The sequence below is a fragment of the Anticarsia gemmatalis genome, chromosome 14 (assembly GCF_050436995.1).
Source record: "Anticarsia gemmatalis isolate Benzon Research Colony breed Stoneville strain chromosome 14, ilAntGemm2 primary, whole genome shotgun sequence".
Classification (NCBI taxonomy): Eukaryota; Metazoa; Arthropoda; class Insecta; order Lepidoptera; family Erebidae; genus Anticarsia; species Anticarsia gemmatalis.
The window spans coordinates 7225392-7253173 of NC_134758.1; the positions used below are offsets into that span (position 1 = coordinate 7225392).

The following is a 27782-nucleotide window of genomic DNA, read 5'->3' on the forward strand; positions in this document are numbered from 1 at the left end:
GAACAATAAGAATTTTAATTAGTTAAACTCAATTACAGTATTAGATAACGAAAATTTTGTTAGTTTTCACTGAAATAATTGGATAGTAGGTGCGCAGTAAGAGTTTTTTAGTTAGGATACTTAACATTTTTGATTAATTCTCTGACCAACTAACCTTTGCCAGACCTTTTATTTTAAAAGGTATTACAAAAACATAATGTCTTTTTATTGTAAAAAATAGAAAGAAAGAATTACTCTCTAAATGCTCTATTGCAAAAATACTACGGATTACTTGAAGAAATAGTTCTGCTAACTGACGCTAGAGGCGCTGTTCCAGATTTTCCTATTTTACAACGGCTATTGATACTTTGTAATATACAAAGGTTTATTTCTTCATTGTGTCCAAATTCCGAATTTATTTAAAAAAACGATATAAAAAAGTGTTATAAGGCACTATTTTTTTCGATTACCATTAAATTCGTAACAAAGGTTCTAATGTAAATGTATTATTAATCGATTGCATGCCAAATCCTTAGACTGGCCATAACTTTTAATTATATCAGCCATAAATAAAAAAAAAATTTTTCAAACATAATCTTTAAAAAATCTTTCATCGCACTTAATGCTGCTACCTAAAAAAGAAAATTATTGACGACTGTAAAAGGAAGTTGTATATTGTTTAGTACAACCAATATTATTATGTTCATTACTCTCAAGACTCGTTAGCAGTATAAGTACATAATAATATATGGCTTTCGAGAGTGCTCAGCCAGCCACCGCAGAATGTAAGTATTTTATCTAAAGAACTGTTGATGAAACTCGCCAATCGTGTACCTATTGTTTGTGTATGTCAACATTGGGACACTTACTGAAACTGAAATGCGTAAACAATTCAAAAGAAAATCCTTTAAAAAATATGACCAACATAGACCAATGTTGCTCTTATTTTTCTTTTTATGAGCAAGAAATGTATTTGAAGTCCTCTAAATGATAATATAACTCTATTGCAAATAAAAAATAGTGGAGATTTTTTTCAGAATTGGTATTCACAAAAAAGCGGAAGGTTCATAATATTCATGTTTTAATATGAATCTGGTAATATAACTAATCCAATTTTTATAGGATTATTTTTATCAGCAAATAGAAAATGTATCCTTCATGAATATTATTCTATGGAATATCTTAATTGTTTGGAATATACGTATTTTAGAAACATAAACTCATGCAGATTTGATTAAAACACGAAAACTTGAGCAACTTCACTCTAATGACAGCAGTTTGACGTGAGATGTGGTCCCTTGTGTAATATTTACATAGAAGATTTGTTAACTAACGTTTCATATATTACGCTCCTGTGGCACAGAATATTTATACAGGTGGAGCTTCCCGACGTATGAGAGTTCAACGTAATGTCAAACACCTATCTATATCAGAAATAATTTTACGTCTAAATATAAACCGTGCATAAGAATTCACAACACAGAGAGCGCGAGACAGTGAGATAGTGCGAGTCTCTGTTTCCTTGCCAATAGCTGCGACATTGTATCTATTGACACGGGCCAGCAGCACGTTCGCCGCCGACTATTTTGAGTAGACGTGGCGCACGTGTCGAGCGGCGGCGGCGGCGGCAGCGGTGGCGGCAGCGGCGGCGGCTCTGGGTCCGCGCCCTCACCACCGACCTCGCAAAAAAACCCTCTCAATGAAAAAGGCAAATCCCTACAGAATGTTATTGAGCAGCGCACCGGTGGCGCAGATGCAGGTGGCCACGGCGTGGTACATATCGCATCACCGCCCGCCCGCAATTTCGCGTAAAATTGGCAGCGTGCGGCGGGCGGGCGGCGGCAGCGGCGCGGAGCGTCGCTCCCGAAATAGTGTTCGGGCGCGGTCGTACGCTCTCGGGAGCGGCGCCCCAGTCGCCGAGTGGCCGCGCGCGCGCACCCGCGTCGCCTCGCCAGCCGTCCCGCAGCACAGCCCGCCGGGAGACGCAGCGAGCTCGCCGGTGCACGAGTACACGGTGCGCGTATTTCGGTCGCGAGAGGGCCCCGGGCCGCGTCGGGCGCGCTGCCCGCGCGCTGGCCGCCGTGCTCTGGTGGTGGTGCGTGGCGCTGCTGCGGCTGGTCGCGCTCTGCGCGCCTCCCCCCGGCCCGTCCGCGCCCTCCGCCCGCGCCGCGGAAGATGCGCCGGCGGCGCCCGCCTGCGCGAGCGCGCCGTCCAACACCACCGAGTCGTCGCCGCCGCCCGAGCCGCCCGACCCGCCCGCGCACTCCGGTCAGTACACCCGGGACACCTGCCGCGCCCCGCGCCCGCGCCACGCGCGCCTCCTTCTATGTTACCGCCTCACCGCGACACCGCCTCACCACCTCGCCGCCGCACCGCGGAGCCGGTGCACCGCGAAACCGCCTTCCGATGTTTTTCCTGACAGCTCTTTGATGTATATCGATTTATAAAACCGACCACGTGGTGCGAAGGCTAATAAATGCACCACAACAAAAAACAAATACAAAGACTCGACGAGCGTTATATTTTCAAAGTTGACACATCTTAAACTTTAAACTATAAATGATAAATCACTCGGTTTTCGCTGCAATCCGATCTACTTTAATTTGAATAAATAACAGAGATTCACCAAATTTTCAATGAAGAAAAAATAGCGCGCGTTATATGCCACCTACTCATTCGTTCCCACCGGGCCACCGTACACCTACAAACCGCATTTCACAAGGAATGTACACATATACCATGCAGACATAAAATTGAAGTCACGGAGTCGCGGTCGGTGTGGTGAACTAATAACTGTGATAACATTGTTATCTGTTGGTAGACAACAAACAATGCTTTGGATGTTGCTTACATAAATATTTACGATACGATATTTTAATTAGGTAAGTACTTCAATATACAATAAGTTTATTTTATTGTAGAGCGAACTATTACATTACGGTAGCATTCATTGCACTAAAATATTCTTAAAACATATTGTCCCAATGAAATGTATTTATGCGTTAAATAAGTTCACACTTTTAGTAAACGTCAAACTTGTGCCCTATATTATACGTCTTCAGCCTTGAATTCAAGGGTTACAATATTGTGCGAAGGGACAAACTGCAGGACCCAATTTCACCCAGTTCAATACTATAACCTATCTTAAAGGAGTAATATTATTCGACCTCTTTTTTTACTTCCGACAAATGTCAATCACATCCACTAGACTGCATTTGCATGTCATTCAATGAGTCCTTCCCAAAACGTACTTTTTATTTATTATTTTTTATAATTTTTTACTATAAAAACTACATTACAAAATATTTTTTATGACTGAAAGATTCTCAAGGCATTTTAATTAATATTTCTTTAAATGCTGCGCCCATTCCTACTACCGCAAAATCAATACCAACCTTCGCCGCCACCCTTTACACTTTGCGCGGCCGAGTTTTCAGGATATTTTAATGAGCAAAGGAAAACTGTAAATAATGATCTGATGTATCTCAAAAGCATCAGAATGGAATAGTATAAACAAAGTGATGAAACCGAAGAATGTTTTCATTGAGATGGTGAAGGTAGAGTGAAATGCGACAGAGGGCGCGGCGCCGGCGGCGGCGGGGCGCGCGGATGTGGGTTATCAGGGCGAAGGTTCCGCCGCCGCTCGCTGACATCCCTCGCCCTCGAATCACCCTGCCTCCCCACCTCAGACGCCTCTCGCCAAATTTGCGACACGCACTGCGCAACCACTGACGCCTCTAAACACATTATCACTGAGCGTACACTTATTTATACATGTAGGTATAAAGTGAACCATGATATCAACAAAGACAAAACAATTGAACCGCGTTTCTCGGAATTACAACCATAAAGAGAAGATATGTCCAACGGACAGGTCATAAAGGCAATTAAGAAACGATAAGTAAACGTACACACATGCAAATAACGTTGATAGGTATACATATTGTAGCGTGCGTGATTCAATTTGCTAATTAGGACGCTCACTAATAGGACTATGTCTAAGGTCTTGGAACAATGATAATATTATCAATTTATTGTACTATGTTTATCATATTTCTGTATATAAAGTAACAAGTACTTACTTGTATCAAAACATTTCATATCAGCGAGCCGTGTGGTACAGCGATGTGTGTTTCATAGTTATTTATACCAGACAATTTACTTTCGTTGAATTTTACTTAAATATTAAGTTCAGATAATGGTATAACACGAATAGATTCGCACTTATTATGTAGAGTGATGCAGATTTAATCATAAAATATTATGCCTTAAGTTTAATACACGGTACCGTACCTCACATAGCTCCTTCCACGTCTTTATCTAAATTTCCTATAATTTTATAATACTTAGAGACTGGTAAAAAGACAGGATGGCACTCATAAAAATGACAATCTTTATCAATGTCGTTATTAATTGTTTCTTTAACTAATTAACATTATAAATAATATGAAGACAATTCATCTCTAATTGAGTTGATATTTTGTTCAGAGTGTCCCCAATCAATGACCTCTTTGCTCACTAGAAAAATCCATTTCAGTGACATTTTGAAAATATTCTAATATATTAAGTTAGGTTTAGCAACTTTAGACAATAAGGTGCCGAAGGTATATGGCCATAAAGAAGCTTAAAAAAATAATGACACTAATTATTGCAACCTGTCAAAAATGTATATGTATGTAATGCAATGACGACCACCATACGTTTAGTTTATTTAGTATCCTCAAATACTAATAAATATCTGGACGCGGCTATTAACGACATACATTTATAATCGATAATGGACTATTGCTTATAAATGCATTCTACTTGCAGAAAGTCAGCACCTGCAATGTCCATAGTTTGACAATTGAAACGCGCAAGCACCCATTCATGCTTAAAAATAGAGGCTATTAATTAACTATAGTTAAAGACATATTGAAATTAACTACATTATAAATATAACCGCCATAAAATGACCGGCAGATCAATAATGACAATGTAGTTATAGCTTATCGACTATGGTTACGGGGCATCGAGTAAATGTCAGTAAGCGTCATTATCTACTCATGTGGTCATATTTCCGGCTTATTACAGACGCATCAGCTGACTGACTAGTGTATTCCAAATGTCAGTGGTTTTTAAAGGTTATGACATCAGTCATTTGTCTGAAAAATAAAACTTTACATTTTACAAATTCTTTATTATTGGCCTTTTTTCTTGTTAGTGTTTTCACCTTCGAATGTTTTCTTTAGTCATGTTCCAAATTGACTGTAGCAGTAGAGTATTTTTATATATGTAATCGCATATATTCATTCCGTCCTTTTTTATAAATATAAACGCACTTCGTATCTATGTAGATTTGCTTGTTACTCGAATTGTTCATAATCACGTTGTCACTGCGATTCTCTGAAAGGACGCTCAACGTAATAACGTGTTATCGAGCTTTAAACCTACTATTAGATCACTACTGTAAGCGTGACTAATCACTTCGAATTGAAGATCATGTAAACAGACGGTTAATTAGCTGTCAAATTTGCTCAGTAAATTATATTTTTTGACAGTTTGATAGTTTCAATGAACAAACCTTTCATGAACAAAAATCGAACTGACCTCATTTAAAACAATATCAGTGTCAAATAATACACTTGATTTTTTTTTCTTTAAACAGCCTTTTAGAAACTTTGTTTGTTTATTCTCTCTCTGTCCGTTTATTATAGTTCGGAAGTTGTGTTTGTTTAACAATCATTGATCAGGCTTTTACATACCAAGTAACATTTTCAAAGACATATGAGCAAAATGGAAAATTACGACGATTTTCCAATTAAAATTATTTTCGTAATATTATAATTTTGGTTTATGCAATCCTAATTAAATTTCATATGAGGCTCCAGCTTTTTGAATACAATTTATTTTTGTATGTATTGTGTTGTGTCATATAGTAATGTATAATGTAAATAAGGAATAAACATTTATAATTTTACAGCATAATAGCACACTAAACGTAACACTTACAGAGTGTACCTCTACAATAAACGACAATGTGTTGATACACCCTTGCGAGTACATCTTCATCAAGGTCAGATTGCTATTTTATAGATTTACAAAATACTACGTATAGTATGAACACATACGACAAATTCCTTGCGACAAACGCGTTCTTCTGTTAGGGTATAAACTTAGTGCGCGGGCTGTTCACTTCAACGCATAACATGCATTTACAAAGTTTCAAACGATCCCAATTTTAGCAGCTATCTACTTGCAGCCTCTCTTTGAAGTTTGTTCTTCGAATGTGTATTCTGTTACGCTATGCGCATTGCTCCTGATTGATGTGCCTACTATCTACTTCGAACAGTACGTTATATCTGAAACATGCGATGTATACGCATTACTTGTTTACTATGAACTCATTTCGGTAATTATTTGCATCTTCGACTTTCTATATCAGCCAGTCCGCCAGTATCATTATTAGGTACGTATTTGAGCAAACGTATCTAGTCTTCTTAAATATAATGATGCCGGGTCTATCCTATCAGTCAGTTATATTACGGTAATATAATAGCTTCAACGAAAATTAACAAATTGTAGGAAGATTCCTATTTTAAGCTATTTTACAAAATTAAATATAATGGTGTCCCACTTAGAAGACTTTATAAACATATTTGTGAGCCTCAATATTATATTTATCGACATCAACAAAATGGTGTTAAAGATAACTTTTGGAAGTTCACGAGAGTAAATCGGTGCTCTCAATAAAAACCCACCCTGCTTACTTAACACCTACATACTAATAATATATGACTTGATTCGCTCTTGCCAATTATTTCCCAGCAAAACTATGTCTTGATTCTGCTAACAGAAGAGTTCCAAATTTCATTGGAAATACAAAGCAAATATTTAAGGGTTAAGAGATTTCCTGATAAGTCTTAATGCGGACGAGTAACTTGTTAGTCTTTGGGAAACCAAATTAAAATATTCGGGATCCTTGTATCACCCATTTTTCATAGATGAATTCGTCTAACATCTTTTTGTACATGCATACACATATTATATGAAATCACGCCTTATCACGTGGGATAGAGCAGACACCAAAGAACGCTAATAGCTACGATTTCTAAAAATCTTTATTCACATTAATACATCTTGTCATCTCTTCATTGTAGGTAAACTGCTTCACATAATTAAGGAAGTTGTTTACGTAAATAAGAAGGCACCCTACTTATAACCAAAACAAATAAACAATTGTGTACAAACTTGTATGTAAATGAGATGTCTCTTACTTTGCGAGGATCAGGAATGGCCATGACATGCCAACATAATCATATTTTTTCAGTTTAATATCATCGCGGTATTAAGGTCAAGCATTTATCAACGTTAATGTGTGAATGATATGGTTAAAAGATACATGTTTTAAGTTCTTCGTTGTTTTAGAATGTGCCACTCAACAATACTTTGTACTTGATAACAGATTCAAATTTAAAATCGTGAAATGTAAACCAAAGTTTCATAAACGATACTGAATTACGCACAGATAATATACTAACTTCCCCTATAAAGGTACATATCATCATATAACCATGTCAGTAACGGCATCAGAAGATTAACAATCAATGAGGTGCATAGGTCGCAACCTGTTTGTCGATGTCAACCTAGATGTCCTTTGGTTCAGCTTAAGCCCTTCTATGCTGAACAGTAGCTCGATTCTCTACTACTATCGAGTTTCGACAACCGGCTAAATACCAAAAAGAAATTATGAAAATCTGATCTAGCGGACGTCTCTATTTTTGCGGTACACTTGTAATGTCAAACTCTCGATACTCAATGGTATGTAATATACCAATTGTAGAGAATCGCGCGCTTTTTTCAATTAAGCCAGAAATCATTAAGCCAAAGCAAGCCCTCCGAGTTCCTTAATTCAACAAATTTGAACATTAGCCTGTACATTAACTACACAAAGATGACTCTACATTAAAATATTGATAACTTGAACCCTGTAACTTCGTAAAGCAGAAATTACGAAATAAAGTTGAAATTGAGGTCAAACGGGTGTTAATGAACTTAAACTTACCCCTTCAGTCTCTTCAGTTCAGAAAAGCTAACTCAGTAATCAAGCAAGACTGCTTATTTTTTAAACACATCAGAATATAGAGCTAGATACTAGCTTTTACCTGCGACTTGAATTTTCCCCATGGGAATGCGTCATTTTCCCGGGGTATAAAGTGGCATATATCCTTTTTCGGGTATCGAAATATCTCCATACCAAATTTCATGCAAATTGGTTCAGTAGTTTAGGCGTGATTTAGTAACAGACAGACAGAGTTACTTTCGCATTTATAATATTAAGTATGGATTACCGATAAACAATAAGACTTGGTGCTAAAGGAATTGATTTTGAACCTCAGAAAATATAGTTCTGGCTCTGATACTCTACTTCTAGCACGTCCTTCAAGTAAATAGTACTGTCATAGTTATCCAGCTCATCTCAAAAGTCTCTGTGCAATATAAAGAAGTACTTATCTTACAGTTTGTATGTCAATAGATTGTTGCGTTTGCAGTTTGTTAGGATTTTTACGAACAAAATGACTAAGCAAGGAAGGAGGAAGAAATGTCAAAGTATATTAAATGTCAAGCATAATTCACGCGATTTATAGCACCAACATGTTAACGTCTATTCGAGGATGTTTCTGTAACAATACTACGTAATGTGCTAGCTTTTAACTTAATAATGGTTGAGGATAGCGTAATATCCCTTCATTAGAATGTAGGGAATACTATTTAAAACATTATGTAAGTAGGTATATCAAAAAACAAATGCGATTTACTTTTTTTTTAACGTGTTAATCCGCGAACAACCAGTTTGCAAGTGATACTCGTATATAATATTGTTGCATCCAACGTGTTTGTACTGACTCACGTGTACTTATTCCGAACGTGTGAGCTCTATTGTTATGTAACAACCGATACTATCTCTCGTAAGACGTTTCCTCGAGAATAATTATGAAATTGTACGTAAGTACGTATTGATCCACAACTCAAAACTAAATTTCGAAGAATTTCAAGACATATTAAATCGTTTGGATGATAACAGCTCTGGGAAGGACCTCTTCTGAGAATCAAGGATTTAGTCCCAGCCCAGCGCGTAGGATGGGATGGGTGAGAGGGTGTGAGGCGGGGAGAGATTTGTTATGGCGGCGGCAGGAAGCGCCCGGTGGCACGACTGGCACGTGTAAGAGCGGCCTTGAGACGGTAGGTCGTCGAACGCGACGCGCCGCCGCCGACAGACACAGCCGCCTGTCGCCCTCTGGCCAACCGCGACACCATAGCCTTTGTCGCATCGCCATCAGCTCTCGCCACCTTACTCACCAATTACACCACTCGATATATCATTACAGGCTCAGTAAGTAAACACGGCCGGGCAGTAAGTGCGCCACATACGGCCGCCATTGTTTTATCTATCGATTATTGCCAGCTCTCTGATCATAATTATATTATGTATGTAAAGCTTGTTGTGTCGCGGCGCGGGGCTCCCGATCCGCGTAAAGGTCAGCCGCGTTGCACTATTACATCGTTTATTTGGTGAATTATGCATTTCGAATATCGTTTGAATCCTATTATCCAAGACAGGTTTTGTTCGCTTGCTTAGATATATATTAGTTTATATTCGACACGAGTAAAAAATCTGGTAACCCCACTTCGACTCTGGGTCATCGCAACAATACACCGTATTATTATATTAAATTTGACGTCATCGTATTCTCGATGCGATTGCGCTTTACGGAATATAGAGACGGGTTTTCCTAGCGTACAGATGTTTTGTGTTTAGAGATTTAAATGAATAAGTATACTTATCGTGGAATATAATTACAAAGATAGCGCTGAGTGCTCGTGCACCGATGCTGCGCGCCGCGGCTGGTGCAGCGTCGACTTGTTGTTATCACGCTGATAAAGTAGTGTGGGACAAGGGAGGGCGCACTCGCGGGGCGCGGCGAGGGAGGAAGTGGGTCGCGGGGCCGTCGCCCGGCCCGGCCTCAGCTGACGACCTACGACCGCCTCTACCCCTCAGCTCAACGATTCGCATTCACACTCAAGAGATGCTAATACATACAACTCGGAACACTTGTATCACTCTAGCGTTTACATAACTTACATAATTAGGTAGTTACTGAGCGTACTCGCAGATTAGGCGTCATGAATAAGTTGTTATCTAACAACTTAGTATACACAAGCCTACTAACAATCAATACCACATTACAAAAAATCTGATGCAATTATCAATATTTGTTTATTTTGTGCTACTCAAGTGATATTTTTGCATACCCTTTCAGCTACGCATAAGGTTTCAACTCCTTAGGAATTCATTTTGAAAAAGTAACCAACGTTTGATTCCTAGTACTATACCCATGCTAAATTTCATCAACATTTATTCAGTGTTTCAAGCGTAAAACCCCTAGCAGACAGCCTATTAAACCCTTATGTTTATTAATGTGAAAAAAAAACTTTATATTAAATCCTTCTGTTCTTACTTAGTCGCAATTAAGGAGCTTAGAGCAGATTTATAGGGAAAGACTCTCTACCTTTAGTATCAAGGTGAGAGTAAAATACACTTATCGTAGAGGTATAGATGTAGAGTCATTAAGTCCTAATATCCAAATCGGAATTTAGTACATCAGTGACCTACAGGGGTATGCCGCTGATGCAACGGTAGCCTGCTTGATACTGCTTCTTTATTTTGAAGATACACAAGATTGTGAATTACAATCTAAATAAATCGCGTATGCTAAGGCTCTTTTGTATGTTGTCGGACTATAATTTAAACGTCTATTAAATGTATACAAGGTTAATCATATATGTGCAGATCTTACTACATTCTTTTCTTTTCTTACATAGTACCTGGGCTGCAAGTTGCAACCCGTATGTTGCAAATAGGTCAAATATCAATAAGCTTGAAAGTTTGTAAAATTATGTATTACTTTTCGTAAAAGTATATAATGTACTAATCTTAAATGATTATGATCTGATAGGTCTATCATAATATAGTAGATCGACGATCGAATATCAAGTGTTGTAGTGGTAACGTTTGTGGACAGTCTGACGTGCGCGAGTGGCTTGCAGTGCCGCGCCGCACACGCCCGAAATAACCCGCGAAACACGACGAAAACAATCGAGACCGCGCTTGCGGCCTCACGCGCGCGCAAAAATTACGGCGAAATATGCACGAGAGTGTCCACTTCAACGAGCATCCATGCACGGAGACAGTACAGCGTCCGCGCGCCGCCAACCCGCCACACCACGCGCGCCGCCACCGACTCACGCACCGCCTTCATCACACTACCACCTCTCTGTACACACTTACTGCTTGATGAACTTGATCACCATCAAACAACATCTCTCCACTTTCATGAAGTTTCTAAGTACGTAGTTTCTATGCAACGAAATAAAACCCGTCGTTAAAGCAATCAAAACAATGCCCCACTAGTTAGTTAGAATACACATAGCATGATAGACGCACTCTTTGCCGGATAAAATCGCGTTGGCAAAAAGAACTAGGTGCTAGTTAAGCCAAGAATTGCTTTTCTAAGTATGTAGTTTTCCAGTTTCTGGTTATACCAGCGAGTAGGGGGCATCGGCCAGAGCGAGCGCGCACCGGCCATGTCGCATTCTTGCTGCATCCCTACATCAGCCAGCGCTACGCGAGTCGCGCTACGCCGCCGCACGCCGGCGCCCGTACACAACTACTCACCACCGCAGTCGCCGCGTCACACATAATCGATAATGCATACTCGACCTCAAACTGATTTTGGTACACCCACGCACCTGAACTAAACAGATTACGAATATCTATATCGGTGATTCCACAGAGCAAACAAATAGGTGTTATTGTAAGACTAGCTAAAATACGTTTACAAAGAACTGTGTAGATCTGTACATTTACAGTGTACTCATTATAAAAAACTTTAAATTCACTTTTTATACGGGCTTAAGTTTAAATTATCAACAACTACGTAGTAATATAAGTATTTACTCCTTACAACAATGTTGCCGTACCTACTCTAAGGATATTTTATTGGAGGGCGCGGGATCGATAGAAATAACCGGCTATTTATCGCCAGCACTGAGTCGCGACTCACGACTTACACCCGTCTATAGACTAACTTGGCCGTTAATTTACAGTCTTCCAGGTGGACGCTACTGAAACCGCTCATGCGTTCATACATTTAAACGTTTGAATACAAGTACTTATTTATTATTTACAATTGAAAGGGGCCTCCAAAATGAAACTAATGTATTTCTTGAAAGGCTTGCACTGATAACCTTGAGGTAACTGTTGACATAATAATATTAACATTTAAACATTATCAGAGATCAGAAAAATAACAAACATTTTTATATCATCAAAAGACATACGAAGTATCGCAGTAAAAACGTGTCGCCAACTCAACGTGATAAACGTTACGCCACACGCCATTCATCCTAAATGCATTTACGTCACTGAATAAGAAGTGGCGTTGCATTCACATAGACAATAGCAATTGTTTGCGCGAGCGTATATCGTGCGAGCTGACGGCGATGACGCGGCGCGCTGCTTGTGTTATTTATTTATAGCGGACGACCGGCGGCAGTCAGCAGTCGGCACCACTCGACGTTGACAAACAACTCGTATTAGCACCAGCGGGCGTCGCACGCGTAACCGCAGAGGAACACGACTATTACTACACACTCACATCCTCTGTTATAACGACCTTCAAGATAGTGTCATTCGCAGCGTCCCCAATGACAATGACACTCGCGCGTGTATCTTCTATACGCATATAACAACAACATTATTAAATACCTCCTCCCCCGTCTTAATTATTATCTATGATCAATATTATTAGGGCCTAGTGTTCATCATAACGTGTTTCCACATCCAATACGTCTAGGTATGCTTCGCTTACAACCCTACAATTTCATGTAAATAACTTATAATTGTCCTTTTAATATAGGTAGCCTACATTCATATAAAACGTTAAGAATTTTCGTTACATAAAGTTTATTTACTTACGCGCAAATAGGTATAGTAGATTTGCCAGAGAAAGAGTGAGATAAACAAGATGAAATCCGCGGACACGTCATTGAACCATTTCGGGGACAGAGACCGATATAACAACAAGTGTACAGACAAATAAAATTTCCTCAACGCGAACGCTGCCGTGAAGCTTTAGCTAGACTAGAAAATAGGCGATATTGATGTATCCCCGGAGATGCACGCTATCAGACAATGGTCTATTATTCAGGATATTCCGATAAAGGAATCCAGTTGGCATCCAACATGAATGATTTACCTGTTAGTATTAATGATGTGAGACAAGGCGAGCGGCTGGACCTCGGCGCTCGTCTCTGCTCGTCCGCACCGTCAGTGGGAGCTGCCTACGCGCTCACCTTCCTAATTACGCTACGTCTAGACGTCCCGCCAGCCTCCTCCCAAACCCCCTCACCACCCTCTTATCAAATTCGGCTTACAATTTTGCACATATTTGTATTTATTCGTCGCACTGTTCATAAGCTTATTCCATCACTACGGGCAAAGTAAAATAAAAGTTGGGCTGTTAAATAAAAATATTATTAAGAGAGAACACGTTTTTAAGATACATGTATCGTCATAAAATATTAGCAAATTAAAAAAACACCACATCATACTCATACAAGTACTTGATTCTAAACGGTGTCACAGACCTACACACTAAATTAAGACGTTTTTGTACTGATAAATACCGCCCGGAGAGGTGCCCATACTAAATTGTATTATGTGCTTAACACTGTTATGCTTATGACCATTTCGTGTAATAGTAACACTTGATCATGTTTCTGTCTGCCATCCTGTTTTACAAAGACTCGCGAATATAAAGCAAACGAATGCCTGGAAAACCTATATTTTCTTAGCACATATCTTCTTCGGTTAAGTTCTTTTCCTACAGATCCAATCTTGAAAGTGTCATAAAAGATCCTTCTATGTTTTTACCCTTTTATTACACCAAGTCGTTAGATTGTCCTCTACCAAAACATATTATTCATATTGAAAATTTCACTTTCCTTGATGAGCATATTGAACATACTTTAAATAAGTGCGTAGCATGTATTTTTAATAAAAAATATATTGCTTATATTTGTAAGAAAACTGTTTGAACTTTATTAACTTTATCTCCTTTGCAAAAATAAGGCGGGCGCCAGACAACTAAGAAGGATGAACTAATTTACGTATTCAATTACACAACATTGTAAAGTACCTAGGTAGAGAAGTTTTACTTTTTCGTGGCTTCGTATATCCTGCAGTATGTATGATTAAGCACATCAATTCATGATTAAAATTTAAAAAACATCATTTACTAAAGTCGAGTCGAGATACACACATTTAGGCATAATTACCACTTTATGACCGATAATGGCACCTTATTCCGAGGTTAAAGTCAAAAAATTAAACATCCATTCGATACAGTCTAGCATATTAGTGTTCCGAATGTGTAAGTCTATCCTACCAAACAATTATTATATTCGTAATTTAATGTCTTTCATACTGTCTGAAAGTGACGTAATATATTCAAAGACGTAAAGACCCCTCACCTCAAGGATAGTCAGCTCTACAAGTCTTTGGTTATGATTATCCAGTTCTTTAAATGAAATTGTCGCCTCGTGGCTGGGTAGTTAGATCGATGTATGCGTATCGTGGAACTAGCTGAATCGTGGCAGGTCTTCAGCGTCGACAAGGCTGAAGGCAGGTAAGCCAGCACTCGGCGACCGAGTTCGCGCCACGTGGCCAGGTACCGCCAGCTGGAGAAGCTATTTCGGTGATCGGCGGCAGGCCCCGGCAGACCGACACCAGACGTCGCCGCCGCCCCCGCGCTCCTCTCGACCTCTATAAATAACCGCACTGTGCATTCTTGGGCGAACGATGTCGAATTTTTGTCGAGTACGCGCGACCACATGCCGTTTGTTTTGGACTCTACCGTCGACCGACGACGGTAACCCACGAGCGCGCTAACTTTTACTCTACGAGCTCAAGCTGTGCCACACCCGCGTCGAGCGAGACACATAGGTCGTAGTTAACATTGTATCTTGTATGTATAATTCCACATATCCATCCACATGTCCATGAATTTCATGAATCACATCTGATTTCGTAAGATGTTATATGTTCTAAAACTATTTTCCTATGAATTGATTTATATGTATTATATAATCTTGGATGTTGCAATAAACAAGTAAAACGTTTTCATCTTATTCATGCATATTATGTAGAAATTCTGAAAAAGCCGGAATTAGTTCGTTGGATGTTGAAAATCACATTACACATCACATTTATATATGGATATAATAACCGGATTATTTCATTGCGAATTCGTATTCTGAAATACATAACAATAGCTACCACAAGAAAACAATTAAAATGTCGACGAATTAAGGGTCTTTTCCCGAACAAGGAATATAATAGGCCTTGAGTCTACCACGCTGGTCAGGTGCGGGTTAAGGACTTTGCATGCTCCCAAGAAATATAGCTATATAAATGCCACGGCTAATGGCTATAATAAATAAAAATACATCATTTGATTGTCTATTTTTGCTATGCTGAAAAGAGGTTCAACAGAGAAGCTCGGTAAACAGAGGTCAAACAAGCTTCTCTGAAAATTAAGTAGGCTTAGACCACGAGTGCACCACATTGGCAATGCATGTTGGTGACTGTGCATTACTTTGAGAACTATTAAAAAAATCTTATAGAGGTAAAGTGGGCGTTTATCTCTAAAACAGCATCGTAAAACCAATTGACTATAATTTGTTATACACCCGTACTTTCTCAGAATCGGTTTGTTGCTTTTGGTTTGAGCCTTCGTCCACCTGTGAGACTCATCATTACGTTATCACTGTTATTACTCTCTATTATTATCCTAAACAATAATCGAAAATGGCTCTGTTATTTGACTGACTGTTAAGAATCAGTCCAAAAAATATCAAAAAATTATCTATCAATATAGTAAACAGAAATACTAATTTATGAAAACGTATGCTCGCTTCACTTACTTCGGTCGACCGTCAAGAGAGATATTCCGATTAAGGTTTGCTAAATTTAGCCCAACCACGCAAACAAACTCTCTTACAAAAATAGAACGGCACATAATGCACAATTGCATTAACTCTCAGGAATTTATAGTTTGTATTTTGACGTGAATCTCACATCAGAATAAGCAAAGCTGCTTCAAATTTATGAATAAAACACGTAAACTTTATTTATATGTACACACTAACATGTACACACTCACTTAATAATATACATAAAGTTAAGATATTTCGTGATCTACGGTGCTACGACGAGACGACTACGCACATGCTACGTAACGAGCTACGAAAAAATAATCATCTAGCAAAACATAACAATTACTTTTTAAAATTACATTTTAATGTTACTTGCGTCTCATTTATTTACATTGAATAATATGTTATTAGCTAAGCCCATGATGCATTACAAAGATGACGATCGTAGTATTCCCTAGTACCGAAAATTTTAAACAACTTTGTCTTATGAACGAGAAGGATACTTGCATGATATTTCATTTTTATCCTACAATGCTAGAAAACTAAAGTGGTTTCCAAAGCATCACTAATTTATTCGTATTTTGGCTTATTTTTAATTATTGAAACTTAATCAAAACCAACTCCTATGTGCATGATAGCGTAGTTATATTTTCAATCTTCTATCATTGAATAACTAGGCTATGTTCAATGACTAGTCTTTTATTTGAAAATAAAATAGCAGATATTTGAATGAGTGAGATTCTAGCCGTGTTAATAGAGAATATCCGGCAACGGATTGTATTATTACTTACAAAGAATTCGCTACCGGAATTCACGATATAATAAAACTGACTAACTGAAAAAATGAATGAAATAAATAATAAACTCAGCGGAAATATTACAAATCTGGTGCAAATGAGTACGAGATATTTTTAGCAGTGTGTCGGATTATTTATTCTCGGCTTTGTAAGACGGATTTTTATCATTCCATTCAATTTGGTCAATGAACCAACGAGTCTTTAACTTCAAGTTTGAGTATCGGTTCTTATACTTCACTGTTAACAAGGACCGCTACTGCTCTAATCACAGTTCAGGGTTCAAATAGGATATATTTATATTTATGTTTTTTTATTTTATTATAACGTACATACTTGTACATACTTGTATTTTACTTTTACCCTGGCTTTATTACGAATTAATGTATCGATACATTCGTTCACGTTTAGACATCACATTGTAAAAGTTTTAAGGACTTGTTTGAAGTTGTTAGTTTTAATCGTAAGGTATTAATTGGGGAGTGGAGCCAATAATATTTATTTCGGTATATTTTTTTCAACATGTTAGTTATAATATAAGCACGGAATGGAATTTGATGTGATAATTTATTATGTCACGTCCGACAGATAAACTGATTTATTTACGAAAAGTAATTTTCATCCAAACGAATCTTTTCGTGCGAATGAAGCCCCGGATAAGATCCAGTCCGTTAATTTGACCCTCATAATTGACAGAAACCGTATCTTTTTAAGATATTTTTATAACAATTGCGTTCAAATATTTCTGTATAGCACTATTTTAATCAGGATATAACCGAATTGACCTTTGAGATCGACCTAGCAGATCGACACAATTTACGTGTTTTGGTTAAAACGTGAAATCACCAATATATACTTACTTATACACTACAGTGAATGTATACATAGGTTTGTGTGCAGCTGATTTTGATAATGGTTTTTTTTAGAACTGATATGAATAAAAAGATTTCTTTTATCAACGTTACGTTGTAAAACTGAATTTAGATAAAGATTTGTTCGCGTTTTTCAGAGTACGGCATACATGAGTCAGACACGTGTCGGTTATTGTAACTCTGTTTCCTTCTATTTTCTTTCATCCCACATACCTACTCATGCCATCTAAATAAAAATACAATTGAGTATTGAATGCCAAACAACTCCCTCTGCTACTATACAGGTTGTGTCGTAAATAATGAATAACCTTGGAACTTTAAATAGGTACCTATGTAGTACAATGTAAAAATATTTGTTACTTCTGTGAACTAATTATTAGTGGCCACCACAAACATGTACAACCCAATAATATCAATATTGTTCTTAAAAATAACCAGATAATTCTGACCGGTTTTTCTGTCAATTTACATAAGAATAGAGGATGATGAAATGATTTAAGATTGTTTAGATATTAATCTCATAAAAAGTTAAATATACATCGGTAAAGTGGTTTTTTTTGCGATATATTTGCTGTTTTTGGACTAATGAGGGTTAGTTTCTGTGTGTGCATGTGTTTCGTTGTATTATCTGGATGGGTAAACAAATAACAAAAAATCTGAAGACTTGTACGTTTCTATCATACTGATTCATTCAAAACTATGTGATAAACAATTAGTTTTGTTACAAAACAAGCCGCCATTGCGCAAATCTATGGCAAATATTGACTTCCTCGTTACTGTCGTCGTACCTAGACGCCCGGTATCGCACATCTTAACCGTAATATAAACTGAACGGATGTGATAGGTGGAAGCTGAATGATATTACTGATAGTATTATATTTTAAAAAGAAAGACCTGTATAAACCATTAGTTTTTTAAACAATAACTTAGTATTGTACCTTACTGTGTTAACTAAGGTCATGATTTCAGATAACAAGTAAAAGTTTAATAAGCAAGTATTAGGTGATATGCCCTCTTACGGTTGCTACTTGACTATCAAAACGCCTAACCCAGTACTGTCCCTCTATAGATCTAAATCACAGGTCCCCAACCTGTTCTTAGTCCGGGACCACATTTATTATATTATTCTTGTCAGCAGAGACCACTATGAAACTATATTAAAAATAAAGTGTAATAATCATCCTGAAAATTTTAAATTTTAAAATCCTTCACTGACCATATTTTGTCTTGCACGGACCACTGGTTGTCCGCGGACCACTGGTTGTGGACCACTGATCTAGATGATCAAATGTTATCTCTCAGTAAATATCGGTCCATAAAACTTATGTAACTAGGCCTTTACGGCTTTCTCTGGACAAATTGTCCACGACGTATCCTTCATCCAAAGCTACTACTCCTACTACAGATAGCTAAGACGTGTTTACCAAAAGCTGAATGGAACAAAACTCTACTATGTAGTGGTTCCAACACTGTAGCATCGCTCGGTCATCAAACCACCTTTAACGACTCCGACCTGAAAATTTCTTATACCATACCTTAAAATACCATAGATAATTTAATCAAATAAAAAAGTACGTCTTTTCTAGCAGTTTAAAAATTATACTGTAACTTACTCCAATCATCTATTTAAAATCTTTGATTCCAGGGTTGGGGTATCAATCCCCAAGTACACTTACAGTCAACTCCAAAAATCGCTGAACAGAATCTAATTTACAAAATACATGATGAGTGACTTTTGAAAAACTCGTGTACAGCGATTTTTGGAAATGCCTGGTGTACCTTTAGATTATTTTGTTTCTTAGTCGCGACTTTAACATTTTGTTGTGTACAAGTATTTTGTAAATTTAACTCTGCTCAGCAACTCTTGGAGCTGACTGCAGTACGTATGTTAACAAACGTTGCCACATATTTAACTTGTATATTGTATGTTTTTCCAGAGTGGTGGTGGGCGGGCGCATGCGTTGGTGCCGCAGTGTTGCTGTGCGCGGCCGCGGGTGCGCTGGCCCGCCCGCACCTGCGCCGCCGCCACGCTGCCGCCGCGGCCGCCGCCGCCAACCCCGTGAGTCGTTGTCAGCACAATACATTATTCCCCATCATAAATATAATAATTCATTAATTCTTGCCTCACGCCCCTCAAAACGCCCGTAGTATAAAATATCGTGAACTAAAACTGAAAATTAACCCATCCACAACTGAAATTAACACATCTGCCAATGATAACCGCTTTGGGTCGTAATAAATAAATAAATAAACATATTAATTAGGTAACCCATACCTATATCGAATGCTATTAATAGTAATGAATTAACATATCAACCCTTCAATATATACTTGTTCTTGAAGGGAACGTAACCTGTTTTTTTATGAAATTTGGCCCAATTTTCATTGAAAAACGTGAAATGATAGAAAATAGCTCTGTGACAGCTGGAGAGATCTTTTACCTTGATTGTCGTTAGGGTCGCTTGTTTTTATTGTTATGACATTAGAATTACATACATACTTGCATTATGTGCGTTTCGTCTAAGTGGTAGACAGTGACGGATACCCTTGTAAGCTACGAAACCTAACTGCTGCGAAACATATTTCATCCCATGAAGTAAAATAGCAATACATTTGCTAGGCACGCAACCAAAGACTAGAAATGTTTTAAAGAAAATGCCTATTATGCACCATCCAAAAAATAAGTGTCCGGGTAAAGTGGAGAGCAGAATCGTCATCCAGTATCTGCAGTTTCATAATAAATCCAGTTCGAAGCGACCCAACATGTATGATGGGCTGAATTTCCCATTATTGAGGTGAACCGCTTATGGCCAAGATGTCATTTTGTTGAGTTTATAGGTGGGTACGTAGGTAGTTGATATGTCGACTAGGACAGCTTTTACTTATATTATTGATTTTGATTATTTGCAAAAAAAAAAGTATCGTGATCAAGACCGCTCGTCTAAAGAAAAAGGATGGCCTTCTCATTACTTTGAACCGCTAAAACATTTTAGTAACGATTATTGATATGTAAAAATATTCATATAATTCATGCATTAGGTACATACCTATCCAAGTACTCGCAAGTATATCAAAGGTTTGTTTGTACCTAGTAAGAAAATAAAAATAATATTTATAGGTAGGTTATTAAATAAATCTACCTGTATACTTCAGGAGACGATGTGTCCAATCAAAGAAACGACTAAATTATCGTGCACCTATGATTATTGGTTACGTACATTCTATGACTACAACTCGATCATTGAGCAATGCCAACCGTCTCGTCTCGCGAGCCGACAAACGCGTCATCGCTCACTATTACAGTTATAGGTGCGCATATATAACAACTACGACGACGGTAGCAGCAATCGAGCTTTACTTGCATGTGTGCCAGCTCATATGCACACACACGTTACGCTCACTATAATCTAACAAACACACTCACTAGCAATAGCTACATCGTATCATCGCACCTACCGAAGTACCGATTGAGCACACAAAGTGAACTAGACAGATTATTTATATGTGTGCGAGAACAACGTTACACACAACAATCGCACTAGTGTGCGGCGACATCGGGGCAGCCGGTGCACCGCCCGCCCGCCCGTCCTCCCCGCTACGCGACTGCGAACACCGCGCCGCGTCCGTCCGCGTCATTGAACAACAAGACTCGCTCGATGGCAGCCGTCTTTCTGCCAATATGAAAAAAGGAGTTAAAAAACTCCATCACAAAACACGCGATAGTGGAATTTATACGTTATCCTTAATTAATAAATAATTTTATTTTTATAGTGTTAATGCCTTAAATAACATATTTTTATTTATTAGTGAATGATAGTTAATTATTGTAAATGCGCTAATCTCTCTACAGTGCTCTGTGATTGTTTTGTTTAAAATATTTACAGCTTCAACAAAACAAATGCAAATGTCAGTGACTGTGTAGTGTAATTTTTACCAAAAACATTTCTTTTGTGATCGATTCCCTTATTTGTGTGTCGATTAGTGTGCTATCGAAATTGGATTTAAGCACATCACTAACTGTCATCCATAGGTGGAAAACCTACGGGAATTGTGGACGACACTGTTTCAAATAGTAAGTAGTGTTGATAACGTCATATAATTATTATTTCGACCCCATAAAAGTTCAATGAAAATCCAACACAGCTAGTCAAGTCTGTGAAGAGATACGCGTTTACATTATTTCCACACGAATAATAACCGAGTACATGTAACGAGATCAAGTAAATAAATCTGGGATATGAGTAGAATAGAAGAATGTTTGTACTGGAATCGAGTGAGGCCCGAGGCGACTCGGATGGCCGCGAGACGGCGGGAGCGTGCCAAGTGATAAGAGGCGCGCCGATAGCGACGTCACACCCAGACGTTGTTTGTGTGAATTTAAATAAATTTTCATGACAGACAGTTCCGTAATCACCTCTTGCTGTATCATAGTCGTGACATGCCAACTCTGTGTTATGTGCACAACTTGAGAATATGCTCATCCAAAACAGTAGGTATACTCAAAATTTACTCAAATTATGATAATTCATCCTAAACTATGATATCACAAATCCTGACATTCACATGCTTGATAATATAGCCAAGATACCTACACCAGCTATTCAAAATGATTTGTCAATACTGATTTGGAAGGAAAGTACTTGTCCCTGGATAGTTTATGACATTTTTTATTGATGCAATGTCATTAACCTAGTTGATGTATTCTGTTGTTATTCAGATAAACATGAAATTTTAGCTAAAATATGTTCTTATGAGAATCATTACAAAAAATACAACACTTTGAACGCAAGTAAGGCAGATATGAATTACAATAAAAGCTACAGTGCTTATGTTTCCTATATCTATAGTATTTTCATGATTAAATTCATCACTCCTTTTATATGTTATCAGATAATTACATCACAAATATCAAATTATATGATACTACTAAAGATACAACATAAATCTTTTATTCTGAATCATCTTTAGTTTGTTGCATTCAAATAGACTACTTAAATATGTATTGTAATCAATAAAAATGCCCACAGCAGGAGAAAAAGATGATAAAGTCCTTTGTAAATGCTTTTTGATTGCAACTTCAAGCTGTAACGTCAATGTCTTGTCGCTATTTATTGATTCTTGCAGTATTTTTTGTTTATGGTTATGTTAGGATGTTTTAGATGGCTTTCTACAACATAAACACTGGCAACAATAATATTCCCAAAAATCATCCTTCAATTAGTACCTAAAAGTGCTAAACACACCAAGAAACTGTATACTTTACTTGATTTGATTGATATAATAATATAATCAAATTATAATGCATTCCTACCATGTACAAAATGTATGTATGTATTTCTATATAGATAGATAATACTGCCCGTAGACAATACTAACAGTGAACTGCAATTGATTGCTATGTAGGTTGTTATTATAAACAAACATAGTTTACAAAAGCTAAATCAAAACAAACTTACTCATAGCAGCTGTGTTTAATAATTCAATAGCATTTTTGTACATCTACACTCTTATATTCTGGCCTTATAAAATCTTTCCTATGTGTGTTTCAAATAGATAAGTGAGAAAACTTAAACATTTCTACAAAATCATGAATATTACCCCATTTAATAACTGATATGCCACAGTTTATGTCAAATAAGCCTATTTTATTTTATCATAAGGTTAGTCGTCAACCTAGTATCAAAGTTAATCTTAGGTAACATGGTGTTATGCAGGATTCCTTACTTTTCTTATTTTATAAGAAAGAAGAAAGTCCATACACTTCACTTTATACATGCTCAGCTTATAGTGAAATGACATTGTTTAGTTCCATCACATGATCATTTTAAAATAATGATTATAAATGCTATAAATGTTTCTCATATTCACAATAGTATTATTCTTTTAGTGAAACATAATTCTAAGCTCTTTCTTGATGCAACGGTATTAAGAATCCTAATGTGACAAAGTTGTAAATCAGGCCTAACTTTCATTTTTTAAGGCTTTCTAAATGCCTCACAAAAATTTCATACTATTCAATTTGCTAGGAGGTATATATTTATGCTATATCTTAATTTATTCCTAAAATGGAGAGCTATAATAGTATGTAAAAAATCTATAATGTATCATACCGTTGAATACATAACTGATCCTTATATTTTTCTGATTTAGTATTCTATGTTATTTACCTGTGTAATCCCTTCAGATACATTTGCTAAACCAAGTTGAGATACATCATTATTTTATTTTTAAGGGTCACTGCATAAAAGTGATACTTTTGCCACCAGTATTCAATAACATTAAACACTATTGTTGTAAAATAATACACATGAACCATGTGGATAATATCAACATAACAGGCCTAGATTCTTACATATTTTCATTATAACTATATTGTCTTGTTTCTGTGAATACCTGTATGAAGTCTCTTCCTCATTTATTGTATGATGGAGTACATAGTAGTATAGTGATATAATATTGACACTGAGGATAACAACATAAGTGAGAGTAGTGTGTTGTGATTTGCAGATGCTCTCGGTACAAGTGCCGGGGTGCGCGGGCATGGAGCGGCTGGGCGCGCCGGGGGGACCGCGCCTACGGCACGATCACAGACATCACCATTCCACATTGTGAGTATTAGAAATATGTCATTTTATTATTAATAGTCCATCGCTCTGCTACCGGTTTGTGTGTTTAAAATATGGTTTTTAATAAATATTCAAAATAAATAAGTTGTAAGCATTTTGACTAGTTATTTTACCAGTTACCTACAACTTATCTTGCCCGAATGTGCCTTTCTTTTTCCTCAATTTCTGTTGTACTCATTTTTGTATGTCATATGTTCCAGGGAATGGGAGAAGCAGCAAAGGTTGCAGGCAATGGTGGGAAGGCTCCAAGAGATGGTGGAGCAGGAGACGCGAGCGCGGTCCGCCGCGGCGGCCGAGCGCCTCGGCCTGCCGCCCAGCATACAGCTGCCGGACGGCGAGTACGGACAGGACGTGCATCTACAGTTACGAGTCCCTTATCAGGTGTGCATCTCCTAAGTCTACTGCTCTGTCGACTCGACAACAATCTGTTGTATGACTTTAAATGCATTTCATATGTTTAACAATAACATATAATATTACGTTCCCTTAACCATAGAGCGTATCGACATATCGATACTAAAACTATTCATGTTTGATCAACAAAAAGTCATAAAGAAACAAAGTAGACATATAACCCGTGACACCGTAGAGTGGCGTCGACGTAGAGTACATGAGCCGTCCGTTGCAGCAAGCCGAGCTGACGAGAAGCAGCTTCCAGCCGCCACCCAACAAGTGCGTGAGCGACGTGCCGGAGTGGGCGGGCGGCGCGGAGGCGGGCGGCGCGCGGCGCGGCAAGAAGGACGGGCTGCTGCAGAAGGCCACGCGCTGGTGGGTGCGCATGGGCGCGCGCCCCGTGCTGCCGGCGCCGCCGCCGCCCTGCGTCATGGTGCCGCGCCGCGCGCCCGGCCCGCCGCCCGACGCGTGACGGCCCGCGCCGCGCCCGTCTCTACCATATCACGCTTACATTCCATTATCGGGACGGTCGGACTCGCCGGAGTGCACGCGCGTCCCGGAGTATTATAGACTTGGTATTTATTTATTCGGGAGCGGCGGCGGGCGGGCGGAGTGTTCGGCGTCCGCGTTCCTCGCGCCGTCTTTGAGTTTCGCGAAAACTAAGACTGAGATAAAGTAAAAAGATATAACGTTATAAAGTCTACGTTGAAGTATGTTGTCTTAGGTGAAATTGATTCAGATAGAAACGATTAAAGGTATATTATAATATTTAATGAATCTTTCGGCCGCGACCCCCGGCGACGCGGAGTCGCGCGGGGGTCGGTCGACGGTGAGCTGATGTCTTGCAGTGTACAGTTTCATGTTTAAGTGACCTATTTTAAAGTTTAATTTCTATCCAGCAGCTATAAATCTGTGTTTAAACAACTTTTATATTTATTTATAATTGTATATGTAAAAGGATGCATATCAGTACAGTAAAAGCAAGGAATATTAATTTACGTTGCATAGTTACTATTTTATTGTAAATATTGTCTCTAATTTAATATTATTAGATTAATTATGGCCGATCGCCAGAACCCGGGGTCTTTTCAATTGAGTGTTTGCTACATTCCATATTTATGTTGAAATATTCTCGATAATACTTACTGTACTAGTTGCTTCCACTGTCCCCGTAGTCCCGCACGCTGCACATGACGCATCACGCGGATCCACGCGTGCCGCGTGCCGTGCTGACAATAATTGACAACTTGACTAGTGACTGATATTTAAAATGCAGATGAATAGAAATCTCATTAGAAAATAGACAAAAAGAAAAATATTAATTGAATTAGTTTTAAATTAGCTGTTTATTATTTATATTATAAAATCGGCAATTCATATTTTGCATTGTTTATGGAACCGATTCGCTAAGTCAAATTTAATGGTGTAAAGTTTAATGTAAGGTAAATGCAAAATATGTACTGCTGACTGTTGGTTCTTTCAAGTATCACGACCGTCATTAACTTATGTTTACTATCCATAAGCTCATCAAGAAATTATGTTCAACTTTGTATTATCATAACCATAGTTATACACAAATATTATACAAAAAAACTGTTTGTTAGTCCATTGATTAGTAAAGGCATTCGCCTACTCATTCATAAATTTGTTGATAGTTTGCAGTGAACACTTGTATTTGTTTTTCCTGAATGTATAATACATCAAAAACTGTTTTGGTTTTAATACAATTACGGGTCTTAAGCCTAACACTTGCCGCGAGTCAGCTACAACGCTGGACGTTCAAGTATTTTTACAATAAAATTGCGCAATACGTGTACTTTATTTAAAACTTATAAATATGCAACACTCACAAGCTTATCAACAATTACTGTGTTGATTCAGATATTAACTATTTGTAGCTCAGACATGAGGTGTACATGTCATGTTAAATATAATGTTTGAGAGTGTTCATATATTTACTACTACAATTATTGTACAAATTACAATACAAACAAAGGAAATTTATTGATATGAGTCCTATTCCTAAATACCTATGGCATAAGTACCTTTTTGTCATTTAAGAGATAGTGTAGTGCATTATTATCGCGAGTGCGTGTGAGCGTGTGCGTTATCTCTACCTTTAGATAATTTAAATGAAACTAAACAATCCTTTGTCTGTATCGTTAGTAGATAGCACAAAATTTGCGCATATTTTATTGAATGTATTGCGTAAACAGCATTGGATTGCTAAGCGCGGCCATTTTAACGGACTGAAACATTATAATGTTCAAAATATTAAAGTAATTATTACTACATAGAGCTGATTTGTTTTGTATATTTATTGTTTGTCTTCGATGTTTAATATGGCGATTGATAAACTATAATTGAAAGACAATTAGTATTTATTAAATTAAACTATTTGTATATACTTAAATATGTATAAGGAGCAACTGTTGTGGCCTACACCTGGGTGATTGTTATCTGTCTGACATCTCTGATGATCACTCTTGTAATGAAATGAAAGGAATCTCTCTAAAACTGCCCTAAATGTGATGTATGGGAGAGAAATGTAGTGAACCATCTATAAATGATTGAGTTACAGTATTTCACTTGCAGATCAAAAAGACGAATGTTCTCTTGCTGATTTCTGCATTTGGTTTTCTCTTTAGTGGTCACAAGTATTTTAATACTTATATATTATGTACCAGCTTAAAATTTTATGTCCCGCCATGTTTTCTATTGCCTTAAAATTATTATTAGTGTCAAAATGCTAATTAAGCAATAATAATTTATTGTTGTACAAAATGCTGATGGAAATATAAAAGTTGTTTAAAATAGTATCACAGATTAGATATTTAATCTAGATATCAAACAATATTCCATTTGTCATATTAATAAGTAAAAGCAGAAGCAAATGTTTAATAATAAAAGAAAACTGCATTAAATTATGACCTACCAATAATGAACAATGATTTTTATTTATCCTGTTGATGTGTATTCATTGATTTGTTGAATAGAAGGATGAACAATCGCCGGCGGCATTCAGTGGAAATAATAGATCGCGTGTAGCTGATTGATGCCATCCTTTTATTCCTACCTTT

The 27782-nt window shown here is 37.6% G+C and overlaps 1 protein-coding gene across 7 annotated transcripts; it reads left to right on the forward strand.

Moving 5' to 3' along the window:
- The first annotated feature begins 1889 nt into the window (after positions 1–1889).
- LOC142978257 (uncharacterized) lies at positions 1890–27650 on the forward strand. Of its 7 annotated transcripts, none has more exons than XM_076122629.1 (5): positions 1890–2247; positions 19621–19742; positions 24191–24291; positions 24510–24690; positions 24938–27650. In XM_076122629.1, the coding sequence occupies exons 3-5, from the start codon at positions 24191–24193 to the stop codon at positions 25172–25174; spliced, it is 519 nt and encodes a 172-aa protein (XP_075978744.1). In that variant the 5' UTR covers positions 1890–2247; positions 19621–19742; the 3' UTR covers positions 25175–27650. The 7 variants fall into 7 exon arrangements, with proteins under 7 accessions (XP_075978744.1, XP_075978738.1, XP_075978741.1 ...); XM_076122623.1 differs by having other exon boundaries at positions 2148–2247; positions 24174–24291; XM_076122626.1 differs by lacking the exons at positions 1890–2247; positions 19621–19742 and adding an exon at positions 21281–21755 and having other exon boundaries at positions 24174–24291.
- Positions 27651–27782: the final 132 nt, after the last annotated feature.

Coding starts and splice junctions, on each gene's coding strand:
- LOC142978257 (XM_076122623.1), top strand. CDS start 19,640: ATGCGTTGGTGCCGCAGTGTTGCTGTGCGCGGCCGCGGGTGCGCTGGC. Junction 24,292..24,509: donor AGACATCACCATTCCACATT/GTGAGTATTAGA, acceptor CATATGTTCCAG/GGAATGGGAGAAGCAGCAAA. Junction 24,691..24,937: donor AGTTACGAGTCCCTTATCAG/GTGTGCATCTCC, acceptor CGTCCGTTGCAG/CAAGCCGAGCTGACGAGAAG.